The sequence below is a fragment of the Notolepis coatsorum genome (genome assembly GCF_963971535.1).
Source record: "Notolepis coatsorum genome assembly, chromosome: 6".
Taxonomy (NCBI): Eukaryota; Metazoa; Chordata; class Actinopteri; order Aulopiformes; family Paralepididae; genus Notolepis; species Notolepis coatsorum.
The window spans coordinates 114,863,560-114,883,671 of record NC_140170.1 but is presented as its reverse complement, the minus strand read 5'-3'; the positions used below and the strand labels follow the sequence as shown (position 1 = coordinate 114,883,671).

The 20,112-nt window shown below is 43.8% G+C and overlaps 2 protein-coding genes across 4 annotated transcripts in view; one reads left to right on the top strand and one right to left on the bottom strand.

Moving 5' to 3' along the window:
• Positions 1 to 12,999, top strand: part of LOC311230313 (mitogen-activated protein kinase kinase kinase 12-like) — a gene marked incomplete at both ends in the record, with an annotated part of 28,481 nt that extends 15,482 nt beyond the window's left edge. The window contains 7 exons of the mRNA XM_084316553.1: positions 5,119 to 5,228; positions 8,084 to 8,200; positions 9,538 to 9,678; positions 10,362 to 11,064; positions 11,461 to 11,528; positions 12,134 to 12,434; positions 12,913 to 12,999. Of these exons, the coding sequence (XP_084172679.1) occupies positions 5,119 to 5,228; positions 8,084 to 8,200; positions 9,538 to 9,678; positions 10,362 to 11,064; positions 11,461 to 11,528; positions 12,134 to 12,434; positions 12,913 to 12,999 (1,527 nt within the window). The remainder of the gene's footprint in view (positions 1 to 5,118; positions 5,229 to 8,083; positions 8,201 to 9,537; positions 9,679 to 10,361; positions 11,065 to 11,460; positions 11,529 to 12,133; positions 12,435 to 12,912) is intronic.
• Positions 13,000 to 15,495: 2,496 nt separating this feature from the next.
• LOC311230792 (poly(rC)-binding protein 2-like) overlaps positions 15,496 to 20,112 on the bottom strand; it is a gene marked incomplete at its 3' end in the record, with an annotated part of 36,622 nt that continues 32,005 nt past the window's right edge. For 2 of the 3 annotated variants that reach the window (XM_084317164.1, XM_084317163.1), the window contains exon 13: positions 15,496 to 16,821. In XM_084317164.1, coding sequence (XP_084173290.1) covers positions 16,785 to 16,821 — 37 coding nt within the window. Of the gene's footprint in view, positions 16,822 to 17,999; positions 18,403 to 20,112 lie in introns of those variants that run through there. The other variant, XM_084317162.1, reaches the window with a different exon arrangement.

The window sequence follows — 20,112 nt, the reverse complement described above, 5'->3', positions numbered from 1 at the left end:
AAGGCCCTGGAAATCTATTTGTGTGTGTGTGTGTGTGTGTGTGTGTGTGTGTGTGTGTGTGTGTGTGTGTGTGTGTGTGTGTGTGTGTGTGTGTGTGTGTGTGTGTGTGTGTGTGTGTGTGTGTGTGTGTGTGTGTGTGTGTGTGTGTGTGTGTGTGTGTGTGTGTGTGTGTGTGTGTGTGTGTGTGTGTGTGTGTGTGTGTGTGTGTGTGTGTGTGTGTGTGTGTGTGTGTGGAGGACACACATGTCATTACTCAAGCAGCCGTGTGGAACCACAGACTAATTTGCGACACACTCGCATATATGAATGCATGCAAACACACAGCTGTGTACACATAAGCATGTGTGCGCACGCGCAAATAAGTAAGTGTGCCACACACACACGGAAACAAAATCTGTATTTTGTCCATTTCCTGCGTGCAGTATTCATCCGCTGCCTCTTCACTTGATTATATCTACTGACGCAGATCCCACATCATTCCTCACTCCCTTGTCTTCCACTCTCTCCTCCTCTTTCTCCCTTTGCTCCTTCACCCACACTCCTCCCTCTCTCCGCCATCCTATAATGGATTTTTCTTCTGACGTTGGTGAGAAGTATTCGCTGGTAGAGTCTATTGATCGCTTTAATGGGAGGGAGCGGCTGGAGAGAGAGGGAGAGAGAAAGAGAGAGAATGGGCTAGAGAAATAGGAGTGCTCACAAAGTCCATTAGCTTAATAAGAAAAGCGGTGCGCGTGCCCACACCCCTATATAGATTTGTGCCCACTATACACCATAGTATAGACACTAACACACACACACATGCAAAAAGCACAGCATCAGATACATGCATGCATACTGTACATACACACAAACAACCAACCAACCACACACACACACGTCAAACCTCTTTGTCCTTTGATATGACAGGCAGCAGCTACAAGCTGTCACGCTCCCCACTGTGTTGAGGAAGATGCTCACGCTGCACTTTGTGTTCATGTTGTGTTAGTTCATCCCCTCTCCCTCCCCGTGCACCCAGTATCATCCCACAAGTCTGATGGGCTTGTTCTTATTCATGTACATGGACTTTGTTTTGACTGGACTTGACGCAAATCAAAGCTATATAACATGTATCTCTCATTGTCATCTCTCTCTCTCTCTCTCTCTCTCTGTGTTTCCTTTTGCCAAAGTACAGACAAAGTCTCAAGCGAACGCCGGTGGTCTCGCGAGAGGTTAAGCGTTGGGCCGTGACGTCAGTGGAGTCACTCCAAGCAGTGCTGGGAAGCACAGAATGGAGTGTATTCCGTGATAACACAGCCAATATTAACGAATACACCGAAACGGTGATTGACTATGTCTGTACTCAGGTAGAAGTAATAATCCCCTCCACCAAAATTAATATCTACCCAAATCAAAAGCCCTGGGTAGACAAATCCGTCCGTGAGGCTCTGAAAGTGCGCACATCAGCATACAACACCGGGCTGGTGACAGGCAACATGGAAGAACACAAGATGGCAAGATACAACGTCAGGAGAGCAGTAATAGAGGCAAAACGGCGTTACAGGGATAAAGTTGAACTTCAGTTTGAACAGGCTGACTCTAGAGGCATGTGGCAGGGCCTCAGAACAATGACAGACTACAAAGGAACCCCCCTCAAACTGAACAGTGACATCTCCTTAGCAAATGATCTCAACTCCTTCTATGCGAGGTTTGAGGCTGTGAATAACAACACCAGCCTACAAACCACGGCAATGGGGGGGGGGGGGGTCTGCTGATGGAGACTCAGTGTTCAGGGTAACAGAGCATGAGGTGAGACGGATCTTTAAAAAAGTGGATATCAGGAAGGCAGCAGGACCGGACGGCATCCCCGGCCGCGTCCTAAAAGTCTGTGCCGACCAACTGGCCCCGGTATTCACTGACATCTTCAACCTGTCCTTGGAACAGGCCGTCATCCCCACCTGTCTGAAGAAGTCCACCATCATCCCTGTACCCAAAAAATCTACGCCCGCTTGCCTCAACGACTACCGCCCTGTAGCCCTCACCTCCATAGCCATGAAGTGCTTTGAGAAGCTAGTGAAGGGCTACATCTGTTCCTCCCTCCCCATCAACCTGGACCCTCTGCAATTTGCATATCGCCCCAACAGGTCCACGGAGGACGCCATAGCCCATGTGCTGCACACAGCAGCATCACATCTGGACAAGAGGCAGGGGAACTATGTGAGAATGCTGTTCATCGACTACAGCTCAGCATTCAATACCATAGTCCCCTCCAAACTCATAGCCAAGCTCAGGGACCTGGGCTTGAACTATGACCTGTGCCAGTGGGTCCTGGACTTCCTGACGGGCAGACCCCAGGTGGTAAGAGCCGGCAACTGCACCTCCTCATCCATCACGCTCAACATAGGGGCCCCCCAGGGCTGTGTTCTGAGCCCCCTCCTCTACTCCCTGTACACACATGACTGCGTAGCACAGCGGAACAACAACACCATCATCAAATTTGCTGATGACACAGTAGTGGTGGGCCTGATCTCTGCCAACGACGAAAGGGCCTACCTGGAAGAGGTAGAGAACCTGTCACAGTGGTGTCAGGAGAACTGCCTCTCCCTGAACGTCAGCAAAACAAAAGAGATGATTGTGGACTTCAGGAGGTCGGGGGTCAAGGACTACAGCCCCCTCAGCATCGACGGGGCACCGGTTGAGAGAGTGAACAGTTTCAAGTACCTCGGAGCCCACATATCCGAGGACTTGACATGGACCACACACATTGACAGTGTTGTGAAGAAGGCACGACAACGCCTCTACTTCCTCAGGCGCCTAAGGAAGTTCCAAGTCAGTCAGAAGATCCTTAGGAACTTCTACTCATGTACAATAGAGAGCATCCTGACCGGCAACATCACCTCCTGGTTTGGGAATAGCACTGCACAAGACCGTAGCAGACTACAAAGAGTGACACGTTCAGCCGAACGCACAATTAGAGGGGGGCTTCCCACCCTCCAGAACATTTACAACAAGCGGTGCAAGGGGAAGGCTAAGAGAATTATTAAGGACTCGAGCCACCCGAACAACTGCCTCTTTGAACTGCTGCCGTCAGGCAAGCGATACCGGAGTCTTAAGGCGAGCACAGAAAGACTCAGAAGGAGCTTCTATCCCCAGGCCATCAGGCTGCTAAACGAGAAAAAATCGCTAAACGAACAATAATCACTATGCAACAACCATCAAATGCACACAGCACACACACCCACACGCACACACTCACTCAAACAAACAACACACTGCAGCACCCACTCTCCACACTTTAGATCACACAAACACACTTACACTTTATATTTATTGATAAAGGATTTGCACTACAACTCGTACACCTACTGTGAATTGTACCTAAACTGCACCTCGTCCATTTGTGCCTTGCACTATATAGTATAGTATTGTATATTAGTACACTGCACAGTATTGTATATTGTATGGTAACTACGTCTACGAACATTGTACATATGTCTAAACTGAACACTGTGACCTCTTTTTTTACTTCTAAATTTTACTATGTTTTTATTTCATACTTATCTTGTCATGCACAGTCTCTGGAGCGCAACAGTAAGAAGCATTTTGTACAAAAGTATTCTGTACTTCTGTATGACAACTATTAAAGAAACTTGAAACTTGAAACTCTCTCTCTCTCTCTCTCTCTCTCTCTCTCTCTCTCTCTGTCTTTCTTTCTCTCATATTGCCTGTCTCTCCATTTTGTAGTGTGATGAAACAGATGCTAAAATGAGGGATGCACCAATATAAAATGATTTTTCTGCCGATACCGATTCCAAATATGGGCCGATACCAAGTACTGATCCATCACATTTACTGAACAGTAGATGACCTAAAACATAGACCATCAATTTGAGGTCATTGGACAAGAATATTGAGATATATAAGCAATCTCTCCACTAGAGAGATCTAACATGCGTCTCTGTTACGAAACATAGCAAATTAAGTCACTTCGCTTTGATTTGTAGCATGTTACAAGTTTCTTGGTATCAAATTCTAGTATTGGGGAAATTCTCAGATACCAATACTCTATTTTAGCCTGGTATTGGACTGATTTCCCCAGCTAAAAGGATTACCACATAGTAGTAGTGGTGGTAATAATAATAATAATTATCATTATTATTATTATTATAATTCAACATTAGGGAACAATAATCCCGTTCCCTAACAATCCTAAAAAAGTTGTAGAATTAACAACCAATAAAGCACCTGAACCTGCCTCCAGACAGCCTCAGCTCACACTAGGAGGACGTACTGGAGGGTGTTGGATGTGACTGTGGTTGCCTGCTCTGTGTTTCTCCCCCCTAGGCGGAGTGGACTAGGAGGACGTACTGGAGGGTGTTGGATGTGACTGTGGCTGCCTGCTCTGTGTTTCTCCCCCCTAGGCGGAGTGGACTAGGAGGACGTACTGGACTAGGAGGACGTACTGGAGGGTGTTGGATGTGACTGTGGTTGCCTGCTCTGTGTTTCTCCCCCCTAGGCGGAGTGGACTAGGAGGACGTACTGGAGGGTGTTGGATGTGACTGTGGTTGCCTGCTCTGTGTTTCTCCCCCCTAGGCGGAGTGGACTAGGAGGACGTACTGGAGGGTGTTGGATGTGACTGTGGTTGCCTGCTCTGTGTCTCTCCCCCCTAGGCGGAGTGGACTAGGAGGACGTGCTGGAGGGTGTTGGATGTGACTGTGGTTGCCTGCTCTGTTTCTCCCCCCTAGGCGGAGTGGACTAGGAGGACGTACTGGACTAGGAGGACGTACTGGAGGGTGTTGGATGTGACTGTGGTTGCCTGCTCTGTGTTTCTCCCCCCTTAGGCGGAGTGGACTAGGACGTGCTGGAGGGTGTTGGATGTGACTGTGGTCGCCTGCTCTGTGTTTCTCCCCCCTAGGCGGAGTGGAGAGAGGACGTGCTGGAGGGTGTTGGATGTGACTGTGGTTGTCTGCTCTGTGTTTCTCACCCCTAGGCGGAGTGGACTAGGAGGACGTGCTGGAGGTTGTTGGATGTGACTGTGGTCGCCTGCTCTGTGTTTCTCACCCCTAGGCGGAGTGGAGAGAGGACGTGCTGGAGGGTGTTGGATGTGACTGTGGTTGTCTGCTCTGTGTTTCTCACCCCTAGGCGGAGTGGAGAGAGGAGGTGAAGCAGCACTTTGAGAAGATCAAATCTGAGGGAACATGTCTCCACAGGCTGGACGAAGAGCTGATCATACGACGTAGAGAAGAACTCAGGTATAGAAGAATACACACTGGAGACGCATAGTTTGATTAGATTAGAATCAAATGTATTGTCATTATTAGGGCTGCAACGATTAGTCGACATAATATTATAAAAAATCGTCGACGAGGAATTGTTGCGTCGATTAGTCATTAAAAAAAATTAAATAAAAAAATTATTATATATATATATTTTTTGCACTACCTATCTTTGTGAAAGTGGTCCAGGCTGGCTCTGGTCCAGCTGAAGACTTCTTAGCTTAACATAACAGACGACAGTAAGTTTGGGGGAACTAATGGGATAACTGGGGATGTTGTTTGGTCCTGACAAGAGTCTCAAAGCAACTCTGAGGTCATGCTCAATGTCCAATCTGTTCCTCTGCTCTGTCTTCAGCTGGACCAGAGCTGAGAAGCCACTTTCACAAAGATAGGTAGTGCAAAAAATAAAATAAAAAATTATATATTTTTTAATTTTTATTTGTTTTATATAATTGTTTTTCAATTAGTCGACTAATCGAAAAAATTATCGACAGATTAGTCGACTACCAAAATAGTCATTAGTTGCAGCCCTAGTCATTATACAGCACAAGTACAGTACAATGAAAATAAGTTTGGCATCCAACCAGAGTGCAAATGTAACAGTAAAGTGCAACAACAATATACAATGTACAGGTGATTAAACTGGGTACAAAATATACAAATGAGTCCTACCGAGTGTAGTGCTAATCAGATGTATGTACAGAGTTGTAGTATAATATGTACAGTGATTAAGGATGCTCGATATTGGCTTTTTTACCGATACCGATATCAACCGATATCACATTTTAATGCCGATATCGGCCGATAATATCGGTAGGCCGATAATATCGGACATCCCTAACAGTGATACAGGTATAAAGACAGTATGGTAGTAGTCATACTGGCCAGCAGTATAACTAGTAAGAGTAGGATATGTAAAGGCGGCTGGGTGGCGCAGCGGACAAGGCGCTCGTCACCAACGCAAGAGACACTGGTATCGAATCCAGCTGTCAGCGTTGCTTCCGGCTTGGCCGGCCGTCATACTGGCTCGATTGGCAGAGTCAGCGGGAGGGAAGCCGGTGGGTGGGTCTGGGTCGTTGTGGACAGCGACTCCTACAGTTCGGTCGGGGCGCCTGCACAGCGAGGGAAGGATCTGGAGGGAGGTAGTGTGACCTTCCACACGTTACTCTCCCAGTGAGAGTCCGCGCTGCCAGGTGAAAAGAAGCGGTGGGCTTGGTACACGTGTCGGAGGAAACATGTGATAGTCTCCGCTAGGGATGGGTACCGAATTCGGTACTTTTGAGGTACCGAACTGAAACACGTCGGTACTACCGAGTATCGATTCAAGTGAGATACAGAGAAAAAAAAAAAAAAAATTTAACCTTTTTTCTTTTCATGTCAACGTTCACACGCACAATATATGCTTACCTAGGATTTGACTTGATTCAACAACAAAGCAGTCGGAGAAATGGCAAGCCGAAAACTGTCGAAATTGTAGTTATTTGAAGTTTGCATTTTTTTTCCACGACTGAGGTAGGTAAATTACATTTCTTGAGACTAAAGTACCGAAAAAAGGTACCGTTGGGTACCGGTATCGATTCACAGGTACCGGTACCGGTACCGTATCGGTTCAAATGTGAAAGGTACCCATCCCTAGTCTCCGCCCTCCCAGACCGACGGTAGGGGGTAGAGTGCACAACGACCAGGAAGGGGATTGGGAATTGGCATAACGACTAACATTGGGAGGGGAGAAAAACGGAAAAAGGGGGGAAAAGATCATTAAAAAAAGAAGAAAAAAAGAGTAGGATATGTAGATATAGATATACTATCTACAGAAATGTAAACGGACTATGTGCAAGTAAGTACAGATATGCTATCATACAGAGTATATGGGTAGACTATAGTATGAGTTTATGAGATTATTAGATTGCAGTTGTAGAGCAGTGAAAGCAGTAGATGGTCAGATAGATAGACAATATGTAGAAGATAGTAGAGCTTGACCAATACTGGATTTTTGGGTATGTGGGAGTAAAGAATTCCATATCAATATATTTTTGCAAGGATTCCTAAAATGCTAAAAAATAACCTATTTGTACTGCATGCAAATAAACTGCTTGCTTGCTTTGGGCCTACTACATCTGCATGACACTAGCATGAATTGGGCAAGGCTATACAACTGAGATTTGTGTGGTTCCAATGATCCCTTTTTCATTCAGATATCTTGACGTGAGAGGTCAATGGAGCCCTTTGAAAATGGCCATGCCCTATTTCCCCCCATCAAAATGTTGCTTGATTTTGGAGCAATACTTACCCCCTTTGCCAGTGAGCTAGTATAACATGTCTAGTATCTATGGATTCCTCTAGTTTCATGATACCACCATCTTCTCTCTAGCTTAAGGAATGAGTCCACTAGAATCCATAAGACAGCTAATCAACCGGTGGAATATCGGTAACACACTGATATATCAGATATAAGCCTATATATCGGTCAGGCTCTAATAGATAGATGAGTGGACAAGCTGACAGATATATAAAAAGCCAGGTTAAAGTATGGGAAGGTACTGTATATACAGTAAATATGACATACTGAACATACAAATGTAGTAGAGCCACACAGATGTAGAATGAATGACACATTTTTTTTATAAAGCTAACAAAAATTAAATACATGTTTAGGTTACTCAGTACCTTCTGTGTGCATTTGGTCCACTGCCAATTATGTTATCAGATGCAGGTGTTATTTTTCAAATGGTAATCTGTGTACATTTTATAATTTGATCTTATTTGAAATGGTGGATATCTCTTGGAGAGAAACTCATTGATGTTGTTTCTCTCATGTCTGCTGCATACAGACATGCGCTGGACATCCGGGAACACTATGAGAGGAAGCTGGAAAGAGCCAACAACCTTTACATGGAACTGAACGCTGTCATGCTGCAGCTGGAGCTCAAAGAGAAGGAGCTGCTAAAGTATGCAACTATTTATACTTATCCTCAGTTATTTTATTATACTATAATAGAACAGCTATGGCAATTGATACAGCTCTACATGATAGCTTGACCTCAACGAAAGACATGCTCAATTATGGCATACACATGAGTTTTGTTTGTTTATTGTTATTCGCACTTACAAACATACATTCTGGGATAAAAGAAGTAAAAGAAGAACAGTTAAAATGTGCAGGAAAGGTCAAAAAACCCAAGGGCTTATAAGCGACCTCCCCTCTTAAACCTATATAGGATAACTACACAAAAAAAATATACAACTATTATAATGTTGGGATTTTTTTTTAAAGACTTTACACAAATACACATGGATACTATAGACTACAGGATCTGTAGTTCTTTTTTAAGCTTACTTTTAAATATATTTAAAGTGGAACATGTTTCTATTAGATTTTGTATATCATTCCACATCACTGCACCTTGATAAACAAATGAGAATTTGGCAACAGAGGTCCTACAGAAAGGAATGCGTAAGTCTTTATTTCTTCTTGTGAGATGTGCATGATAATGAGAATTAAACTCAAAATAAGTTTGAAAAAAATTTGGCAAAGATAAAGGAAGACCAATTACTTTGTACATAAGAACCCCTGTTTGATACTTGTTGGCCTCATAAATTGTGAGTAGTTGCAGTTGTTTAAATAATGGTTGAAATTAAATGAGTGAAACTTGTATCAATCTATATAGTAGATTATACAGTCAGGCACCATTAACCTCACCTGCCAGAATTAGCATTTGGGCCAATAGGGGGAAACGTGGGAGCATGATACATTGTGATACTTTAGTGAGAACTTCCTAATGTCCTTTACTTCCTATCCAGATATAACCATTAATACCGTCACCATCACACATAGGAGAGTGCTTTTACTGCTGATGCTAAATCCACTGACGTTCATCACATAAACAATGTCTGTATGTGAGCTATATAAACTATAATGACAGAATGATAGGCATGATGTATTGTGATATTTACCAGTATCTAGTAAATAGTATTCAGTCTCTCTACAGTATAGTCGTTTATCAAAGTGCTGTCCTACCACTAGCTCAACCTCCATTGGCATCTGTTAAACAAATTAATTGTTTATGTCTGTTTGCCGTATCTCAGGGGAGAGCAGTCTCTGGATAATGCTCCATCATAAATGGATGAAATGCATATTTAATGTACATTTAATGTACATTCATTGATTGAATTGAAATCAATGAACTGACTCTGGCACTGTATAATGCTCACTGCATGAAAAGCCCAGTGCCACGTCCGTTGACAACCATTTAATGAATAATGTCTTTGTGTTGTTCTATCCCAGGAGGGAGCATTCTCTGGATAAGAAGATCCCAGGGTGTTTCAACAAGCACCTCAGCTCCAGACAGGGAGGCTCCTCCAATTCCATGGAGAAACTCATGAAGAAGCGAAACGTACCTCAGAAACTGCCCTCACATAGCAAGAGGTAAGATGGCAAAGGCTTATAGGGATGTCCGATATTATCAGCCGATATTGGCATAAAAATGTGATATCGAAAAATATCGGTATCGGTTTTCAAAAGATTTTTTTTTTTTTACATTTATTTAACCTTTATTTACCCAGGCAAGCAAGTAAGAACAAATTATTATTTTATTTATTGTCAAAGTATGCATAATGTTGTGTTAATTACACGACAAGAGCTATGTAATGTTAATTACCTGAAATTATTCAGTTTTTTGGGGGGGGAAACCCTGCATATATCGTTATCGGTCGATATCAGTATCGGAAATTAAGGGTTGGACAATATCGGTATAGGTAAAAAAGCCAATATCGAGCATCCCTACTTATCCACGCACTTTACAATAGTTATATACCTTGCAATCATGTCATGCTTGTATATGCATAGCTGAAGCTACTTAAGTACACAATTCAACCATTGTAATAGGATCAAGTATGTATATAATAAGCACAATTAAAAAAAAATCTTTTTTTAATTAAGCGTTTGGTAATGGGGATCCTGCTAGTTTGACCAACTCAAGCGCAAATGCAATACTCGAAGGTCCACTCCTTTATTTACAGGGGGAAAGTGTCTAACCTTCTTTTACCACTGTGTGAATCAGTATGAAGGACTTCTCTTTTAACTGTTTATCCTCTTCCCTCTCTCTCCAGGCCAGACCTGCTGAAGTCAGAGGTCATCCTCCCCAAATTGGACTCCTCCATGACCCAGGTCACTATTCCCAACAAGGGCTCCACGTCCCCTGGCCGCTCGCGCCGAGGGAAGCCCCGCTACCGCAAGGCCGGGAAGGGCAGCAGTGGGGACCTGGCTCAGCTGAAAGCCACCCTGTCCTCATCTTTAGCTTTGGTCAACACCACCTCCTCTGTCCCCAGCAATAAGCAGCACCTGGACCCCAGTGCGGCCCTCAGGGGCCTGCAGCACGACCTGCTGCTGAAGAAGATGTCTTCCTCCAGTCCAGATCTCATCTCCACCACCCTGGAGGCCGAGTGCCAGAGGAAAGGACAGGCCAGGCCCGGGTTGGAGAGAGGGGGGAGTCAGAGTGCTTCGGCTGGGCTCGGAGGAGGCGGAGGGGCGGAGGACGGACCGGACGTGGTGGGGGTAGGGGCAGATGATTTCACAGAGACGCCTCCGCGCAGTGACACGCCCAGTGAGGACGCTGCATCTATTCCGTTCTCGAGCAGCCCGGACTCGCCATGTGGGAGGGGCGCGGCTGCAGGGAGGGGGTCCGTGCTGGGGAACCGTTTGCCCCAGGACGGGGAGGAGAAGGACGAGGGGACAGGGATCATGCGCTCTCCCAGGAGTCAACGGCTCACTCCTGCAGCACTGCTCTACAGGGCGGCCGTCACACGCAGTCAGGTGAGACCGCAACTGCTAATGATATCTAGTCCATCAAAAAAGGCTCACCAATGTTGGTGGCACCTTTACTCCAAGTGTCAATCCCTGTTACTGCAACCATGATTGTCTGTTAAGACTACTACTCTTGGTCGTGTGTCGGGCTGTCGGCCCAGGGTGTCTGCATACTGCACCCACAGGCACTGGGAGTGAGATAAAGGGTGGTTATGATTCAGGGAGGCCCAATGGGGACAACGTCCCAAAAATATGAACCTCACTGTGCTGTGATCGACGATTGTTGCGTGTCCAGTGTCACATCTTGTAAAGAGGCTCATGATTCTCGGCAGCGGCGTATACAATAGCAATCCATTTAAAACGAGGGCAGTACTGATCGGTTCTACTCCACTCTATCCTCCTCAGAGGCGTGGAGTATCATCAGAGGAAGAGGAAGGGGAAGTGGACAGTGAAGTGGAGTTGCCAAGGAGACGGTGAGGATTTCTATAAATGCAGTATATCAAATATACATCTGAGCCTTTTATGTCGGAGCCTGTAAACACATTCTGTACATTTAGACATGTACTGTACATACACACACCTAGTTACTTTTATTTTCATTTAATTAAATGTTTTATTGATAGGAATATCAATAGCCTTTTTGTTTTGTTTTTGTATGTATATCCAGTGCCTATGAATGAGGGTAAAAGACTGTAGAATATTATGTATGTATGTATGTATGTATGTATGTTTATGGTTTCTCATTGCTTGTGAATTTAGTACATACTAATACTGTATTATGTAATATATATTGTACTATGTACTGTATGATATTATATTATACTGTCATATATCGTCACTCTCTTGTTGTTATGTGTTGGATAACCAGGACCCCAGGAAGAGTAGCTGTTGTTCTGCATCGGCTAATGGGGATCCTAATAAAATCCTAAATCCTTGATCCACAAAGACACTTTAATATTGACACATTGCAATTCAAATATGAAAACCGCTAGGTAAACGGAGAGAAACCAATGAGAGAAAGGGAGACTTCTCATTCTGATTACAAATGACCAGTGGTGTTATCCCCCGTCCCCTCCAGGCGTCCGGTGAGCATGACCAAATGCCAGTCCCTGTCTACCTTCAGCTCAGAGAACCTGTCCGTCTCCGACGGCGAGGAAGGGAACACCACCGACCACTCCCACAGCGGCACGCCCGACGTGGTCAGCACCAACACGGACGAGCGCCTGGACGACAAGAGTGACGACCTGCTGTCCCAGGGCTCGGAGATCCCGGCCGACCCGGCAGATCCCGCCCAGCTGGGCTCCGACGGACTGTCTGAGAAGGAGGCGGCGCTGCAGCAGGTCAAGACCCATCTCACCGCCGACCACAATCACTATGAGGTAGGACAGAGAGAGAGAGAGGGAGGGGAGGAGGAGGAGGAGGGACACATAGACATATAGATACGCTTCCAGACAGATACTGAAACACGTAGACTCGGAAGACAACCGAGCAGACAAACAGAAAGACAGGCAAAGAGAAAGTTGCACATGAATGCGGTTGAATAGAAGGTTGTCAGCGATGTCACCAAGTGTATTCCTGGCGGCACTCTGGAACACTGGCCTCAACCTGGAGACCATTTTCCGCAATGGCGTAGTTTATGTCTGGACACCAAATTAGATTGGTATAAGAAAAAAAGGAAAAAAAACTAAAAAAAAGAAAGGGGGGGAGGGGTGTGATGCAGTCGGAGCTGGAGCCAGGTTGCCAGTTGGTCCTCCAAACTCCGCATTCCATGTCATCTGGCAACTCTTTTTTAGCATAGGACACTAAGTCCATTACTGTTCTGTGACTCAGCCCAACCCTATCCTTCCTCTAAAGCAGGGCCTGTATGACGACTCAGACTGTGACAGTGCTGAGCTGGACCACTCAGGCAGTGCAGAGCCCAGCCGTCCACACACCAACTGGTGAAAAGACCACCAACATCTCAACCCACTCACACTTCCGCTGTCTGGCCTCCAACATCTCAACCCCCTCAAGACCTCCGCCATCTGGCCTCCCAACATCTCAACCCACTCACACTTCCGCCGTCTGGCCTCCCAACATCTCGACCCACTCAGACCCCACTGTCTGGCCTAAGAACAGACCAGGCTTTCTGTACAAGTCAGCGTAGTCTATAATACAAAATAATTAAGGGGGTCGTGCTTACCTTGAAAACTGCAGGAATGTGATCAGGATTTCAGGAAAAGATCAGTTTCACCTAGAAATGAACGTTTTGTGTCCAAAAGGCCTGAAAGAGCCCCCGAAAAACTCAATATTAACTGTGGTATGAAGGGGCCTGAAATCCAAACAGAAAGTGCGACGCCCCCTATTGAGCGACCTGGTCCTGTGGCAGCAGGTCGAAGGTCAAGCCCCCACTCCGCCCACCTTCCTGATCCCAGCCTTGCACATCAACTCAATACACCTCAGTGACAGGGGCCTCCGTTCACACAACCTTCAAAAGATGATCCCTGCTCTGGTCTGTAAAGTCATGTCATCCTCCATGGCACTTTTAAATGTTCCTACTTTCTCTATGAAAACGTGTCATGTTATTTCACATATTTCTGTAAAATGTCTCGTTCACTTATATTGTTATGAAATCCTATCAGAATTGTAAGGTTCAATTGTCAGCATTTCCGGGATGGCCCCATGTGTTGCTTACTCGCACTTCATTTTTACGTTGTACTGATTTCCTGGTGGTCACTGTCATATCAGCATTTCATCCCAAAACGTTATGCACTGGCTCTAATTTATCATTAGTTTACAATGGAATTAATTTGATAGTATTAGAGATCAAAATCAATGTTTACATTTTCTTTTGTTTAGTTTGCTTTTTATTTTTTATTTCCGTTCGCATCAGGGATTACGTTGTCATTTTCTACAATCTGCATTTTAATATCAATGTAAATATCTGACATTGTAAAAGGAACTATTTAAAAAAAGAAAATGTGAGACTATAATTGAATGGTGCTGATGTTTTTTGACTAGACGACGCTACTGATGTATTTGATCGCAGAGAGCTTATGGTACTAGAATTTAGCAGAGGGTCATATCTGGGTATGAAAACACGGATGGAAGAGGAGCAACATGTGAGCCATGAACAAGCAATACATCTAGCTCTGAAGCCACTGGGCAAATTAACTACGGTCGCATTTTGTTCAAAGCAAACTTGCTTTTGTAGATTAATTATTTATTGGTATTGCAGTGTTGACTGTATTAAAATGCAATACCAATTTTGAAAATCACACCATGTGCATCCCGGGGTGTACATGCTCACAAAAGCATGCTTGTAAAGACATAAGAGTATCCTATTGTGTATTTATGACTCGAAGCGGTGTCACCGTTTGTGACTCAGATCAAAGTAAAATACTAGCTCCATCCACAGACGGCAGATCCATCTAAATGAGCAGAATTATGGCAGTGGTGTGGTTACCTCTGCTAACTTGAGGGTGTTTAGATGAAAGAGACACGCACAAAACTCTACTCCAAGGAGGATGTCGTCAAGTCTTTATGATAAGGACCTCAAGCATTGCCTAATGAACTGGGCTGAGCTTCCCATACGCATCATAACATGATCATTAAGCCCCACTTAAATCCAGGACAATGATGCTGGTACTTGAGGAAACTCAGCCCTGATATTATGATGTGCCTGGGGTCAGACTGCAGTCATTGTGCTTCTACCATGGAAGTTGCACTGGCCCCTGGTGTCAATTTCAAGACTGCTAGTGTAAAATTGTTCACAAAAGACGGAATTTAAATGTGGACCTATGGTGACATTTTGTAGACTGCAGACAAATCTCACTACCGGACTGGTGCCCAAAGTAAAAACGAGAAAATCGCTTCCTATGACTTTTTTTTTTTTTGCAACGGAGGGCTACACCTTCACAATGGGCAGCACGACATCTCAATTGTACTGATTTTAATGTGTTCATGTCCCTTGATAAGCCCCCATGTAGCAGATGGGTTGACTGCACTGTACCATGAGATAATTCTGTTCCACTCACTAAACCAACCCAATGAGTTAGCAGATCCCACTTGATAAGCTAAACATGGCAGCTTTTGGATTTCATAGTATATTTTGGTGTTCATTTTTAGACATGTCTCAATTTGTAAGAGGATTCAAGTCTCCGAACCCCTCAAACATCAGTTATACAAAAAGAAGATAGTGATGTTGCCAAGAAGCAAGACTACTGCCCTCTACCGTCGGGGCGGTGAAGGCACATCTTGTTTCTCAAAATGGTGATTCAAACCGGCTCCATTGAATTGAAATGTTTTTTTATACTGCATTATGTATTGTAACTGTGTACAATAAATATTTAAATATTTAAGAAACAAATTAAAATAAAAACCTCACCTCAAATGTCTACTGTGTGTTCATTTGACTTATCAGGCAATTGGTAAACAAATAAAATCTCAAGACAATTTGTAGTTTGAGCATTTCACATCTTTATTTCTGTAATTTTTTTTTAAACAACATTGTGGCACCCAGGTCTACAGTCTTTCAAAAACGTGCACAAAAGTTTTTTTTCTCTTTTTTCTTTAATTTCCTGCAAATAATAAAAATAAAATCTGACTTGAGCAAAGCAAAGAGCAGGAAAACTAGTGTTCACTCAAGACCCTTTCTTTGTCTAGTTTCAGAGCTTAATGATTCAGTTCTTTAGCCTCATCATCACATGTATAGACAGACCAGTCAATGTTCAGGAGTTAATCCCCTTTGGTAGTTAAAAAAAATATTTCCTCCATTTTTAAAACAAATATTCCAACATTTTTTTTTCTTTTCTTTTTTTTCTTTTTTTTAGTAGTATATATCAGTCTTTACAAAAAAAGCGAGGAGAGTCCTCTCTGCTTCCTCCTAGCCCTAGAGCAAAAAAAACCCAAAAACCTCCCAGCCCTGGCAAAAGTCCCAACAAAAAAGGATCACGGGGGCAACAGGGGGAAGGTGGAAAAAACAGGAATGACACGAATAAGGGGGCAGGGAGCGGGACGTGCGTAGTAGTACAGTTTTAAAATGATTTCAAATGAATGCAATTGCCATTTCTAGTGTTAAGATATGTTTATCATCATACCCCAAATCAGTGACAGTAAGGAGCTACACACCCTGCCGGTGACAAAAACCTGAATCCCGTTTTAATGAGCTTCAAAACTGAAATGACAGGCTGGTGGAGTGGGATTGTGAAATATCAAATGCATGCAAATTAATAAATGGACTTTAAGGATGGGGGGGGAGAAAGGGGGATAAAAATAATAAGAAAAAAACCCAGAATAAAAGTCATCTATTCTTTTTTGCTACTTTTTCTTCATCTTTTCCTTTTTTAAAAGAAAAAAAATCTGACTGTACAGAACTAAACCTATATGTCTATTCAGATTGATCCACCTCTACTCTTTTGTGATGGTAAAGGAAGATAGGGAAAGAGAGCGAGAGGTCCATCCAACAAAAAGGAAATCTAACAATAATAAATCATTAAAACCTCCAACTGGACTCAAAGGGATTTAAAAGAAAGAAAAAAAAAACCAAATCCTTGTTTTCTTTTGACTAAAAACAAAATAAATAACAAATGCAGCAGATCAAATTAAATGGTGGTTGACATGATTTGAACTGAGGGAGAGGCGGTGTGTATATATATTTCTATATAAACTGTAAGTTGGATAGTTGCATTGACTGCTTATGGGAGCCGATGGTATAAAAGTGGTGGTTAGTGCAGAGATGCAGTGTCTTATCAGTTGGCTGTCATTCCTGTTGCTTCAGAGGAGAGCCTGGGAGAGAGAGAGAGAGTGAGTGTGAGAGAGAGAGGGAGAGAGAAGGAGGGAGAGAGAGAGATCCATCCAGAGACCATGGAGGGAGAGAGAGAGAGTAAGCCATGCAATCATAGACAAAACCGACATCAACCTTTTACTTTTAGCATTAGAAAATCTTGCTCATTAAGACATTAATCAGCAAATTGAACGCTCTGGTTAAGAAAGGGCCATTTGTAACCTGCTAAAAACCGAAGTTTAAAGCTCAAAACAGTCATATAAACGTTGTTGTTTTGTAGGTGTAAGGAGAGGACTTTCCTCTCCTGCACAATTAACAGCTTTTTATCATGTTTTTTTTTTATCCAACTACTGTGCAAATAAATAAATAAACTAAAGTTCCATCTTAAAACCTAGAACTAGAGCAGGGAAATATATTGACACTTATCGTCCATCTATTGTACTGCGTGGTTTTCTGTTATAGTGACTATAGCAGAAACTACCTAAAATGAATAGCTCAGCCTAGCATGTGAGCAGGACTATCAGGCTACTAAACCGCAAATAAAAAGAGGACCGATCCGTTTCTATCTATAAAAAAAATGTATGTCCCTTATCTAAAGGGTGATTTGTTCCAATACCTGAGGGCAGATTACTTTTAACCGAGCATACAATTATCCTTGCTTGGGAAGAAATACATAGTGGCATGAACAGCAGATTGAGGATTTGATTTTAATAATTGCTACTACCAGCTTAGGAGCTATTCAGTGTGAAAGAAATCTCTGTAAATGAAATACAACAACATCTGTGACATCTTAAGAGAGAGGAAGGCGCTACCTGAGCAGAGCTTACAGAGAACGAGAGAAATATGCTTTTGTAAAACAAGTCACTTCATTCATGTGATTCAGTGTCCACTAGACATGCTGATTGAAGAATTCAAACGTTCCTTAAAAACAGAGCGAGAGATAATAATAAGACCAAGCTATGGGTATTTACCCCTAGAAATATGGCAGCAGCCACAATTCTGGCTTTGTTACATATCTTGTTTTTGTGTATGTGTATGCATTTTTTTCTCTTCTTTTGTAATAAGCATGGCACAGCCAGATACAAAAGCAAGTGTAGGTACAGATAACAGCAAGGAGCACTGTCAGTACTTTAGTAGTAATAGTAGTAGTAATAGTAGTAGATGACTTGGGTTTCCATCATTAGTAAGGGGAGAGCCTTCGCCTTTTAGACTTGGAGCCCAGCTCTGAGGCATGTTTGGGCTCAGGGGGGGCGGAGTGGGCAGGATTACTGGCCCCACTGACAACATGGAGGGCCAGGAGGGGGAGGGGCTTGAGACTGAGTAGGCTGGAGACACAGGTGGGAGAGCTGGGGAGCAGGGAGTCAGAGGAAGAAGAGGAGGGAGGAGGAGGCCCTGGAGCCAACAAGGACAGAGGGAGGGAGGCTGAGGGGGGCACCACACAGGAGGAAGAGGAAGAGGAGGAGGAGGTAGCGGCGGAGGAGGAGGTGGTGGTGGTAGTAGTGGAGAGAGGGCACAGGCTGGTCTGTTCAGGGTTCGAGGAGGAGGAGGAGGAGGAGGGAGGAGGAGGTTTAGAGGACTCTACGCTGTAGAAAGAGAGAGACAAGGAGAGAGAGGGAGAGGGACACACAATCGGGATGGGTTACAGGGTAGGCCGGTGAGTATGGGGGAGGGACTGGGGGTAGGGGTCAGAGGTCAGGGAGAACTGGGTGATCACTCAGGGATGTGATCAGGAGAAAAGCAACAAAAAATAATAAAAGGGGAAATAATGTGTGTATTAAGTATGGCTGCCCCCACGGACCATCCTTGATTAAAAAAAAGGGTCTGTAAGTGGTATTCTTTTGTTTGTTAAAATGAGTGGTCTACATGTTAAATCGCTCTACATTCATCAGCCATCACTGATATAGAGGGTCTGATCAGTAAAATGTGTCTCCCAGTCCCCTCCTCTGCAGTAAACAGAAAAATGTCCTGGGTATCCCATTCCCATTTTATCCAATAAAGAGAGAGAACTCCACACTGCAAAAATGGTCTGACAAAAATAAGAAATAAAAACAAGCAAACGTGTGTTTGAAACAACTAAATAATCTACCATTACCATAGCAGTAAGCAAATTTGGCTTGGCAAGATTTCTTGAAATAAGTAAAAATATCGAGGGTTCTCTCACCGGATTGGATAAAGTAGGAAGGGATACCAGCAAATGTATTTTGTGTTTACTGCAGAGTGGACTGGGAGACCCAGTGATGGCTGTTGGAATGTAGAGCTATTTAGCAAAAATACCACTTCTAGCACCTTTAACCTGGACATTTACAGTCAGTCACCGACAGCAGGTATACCCCAGAAAAGGGCTGAATCCTCAACCCACCTTTTGACCAACGCCTCTAATCTGGTCCAACAGTCTGGCTGACCAACTGTCTTTATACAACTTTATAAAATGGTGGTCACTAGATGCCACACATGAGGTTTAGTGAGAATCACGTGAGATTAGGAAGAGTAGGAAACAAAAGCAGTTTGTAGTTTCAGGTCTCATAACACCAGGATATCACAAAGTAACAACACCCTTCAAATATCATGATCAGGCAAGCTGTTGAGGAGCAGTTCATGTTTTTAGCTTTACGAGAATAGAACCACCACTAGGCAAGATGGCACAGAACTTTTGGTGCAAATCGGACAGCGTGTTCCCACTTCCTCTTTACCATGCTCTTTTCCGAAATTTGATTGGATCTGGTGGTCATGTGGTTTGGCCTATCAATTATCTAAATGTCACATTAAAGATAGCGGGAATCGGGTGAACATGCTAGGAGGGAGAGTAGGGGTAAAAATGGCAGAAAATCCTATATGACAGAATTTTCTTTATCTTGATGTTTTGACAGTAAAATCTACTGCCTTCTTCAGAAGCATCACTGGTGTTGTGACATGTGCTGCTTGGTCATATGGTTGTAGAGACCAGAGTAGTCACTGGACAGTTTCTTTCAGAACAGCACTCCAGGGCCTCATTTATCATTAACCCATTCAGTGCCAACCACGAGATTAGTCGGGTTAACTCGCCATGTGTCGAGTGCCAAGACCCGAGAAAACTCGGGTTTTAATCGTTATTTCTTCTTCGTGACACACACAACGTCGTTACTGTAATGCTTTTCATGCTTGCTTGAATTTTGGGCAGATAAAACCACACAGCAACAACAGGACAATACCCACAAAAACGATATTTATGGGCAATTTGCGAGTTCAGACCTCAACCAAGAACAAGCATGTGGAGCCTCACAGCTCAGTGGATGAAAACATGAAGCCACGTTACA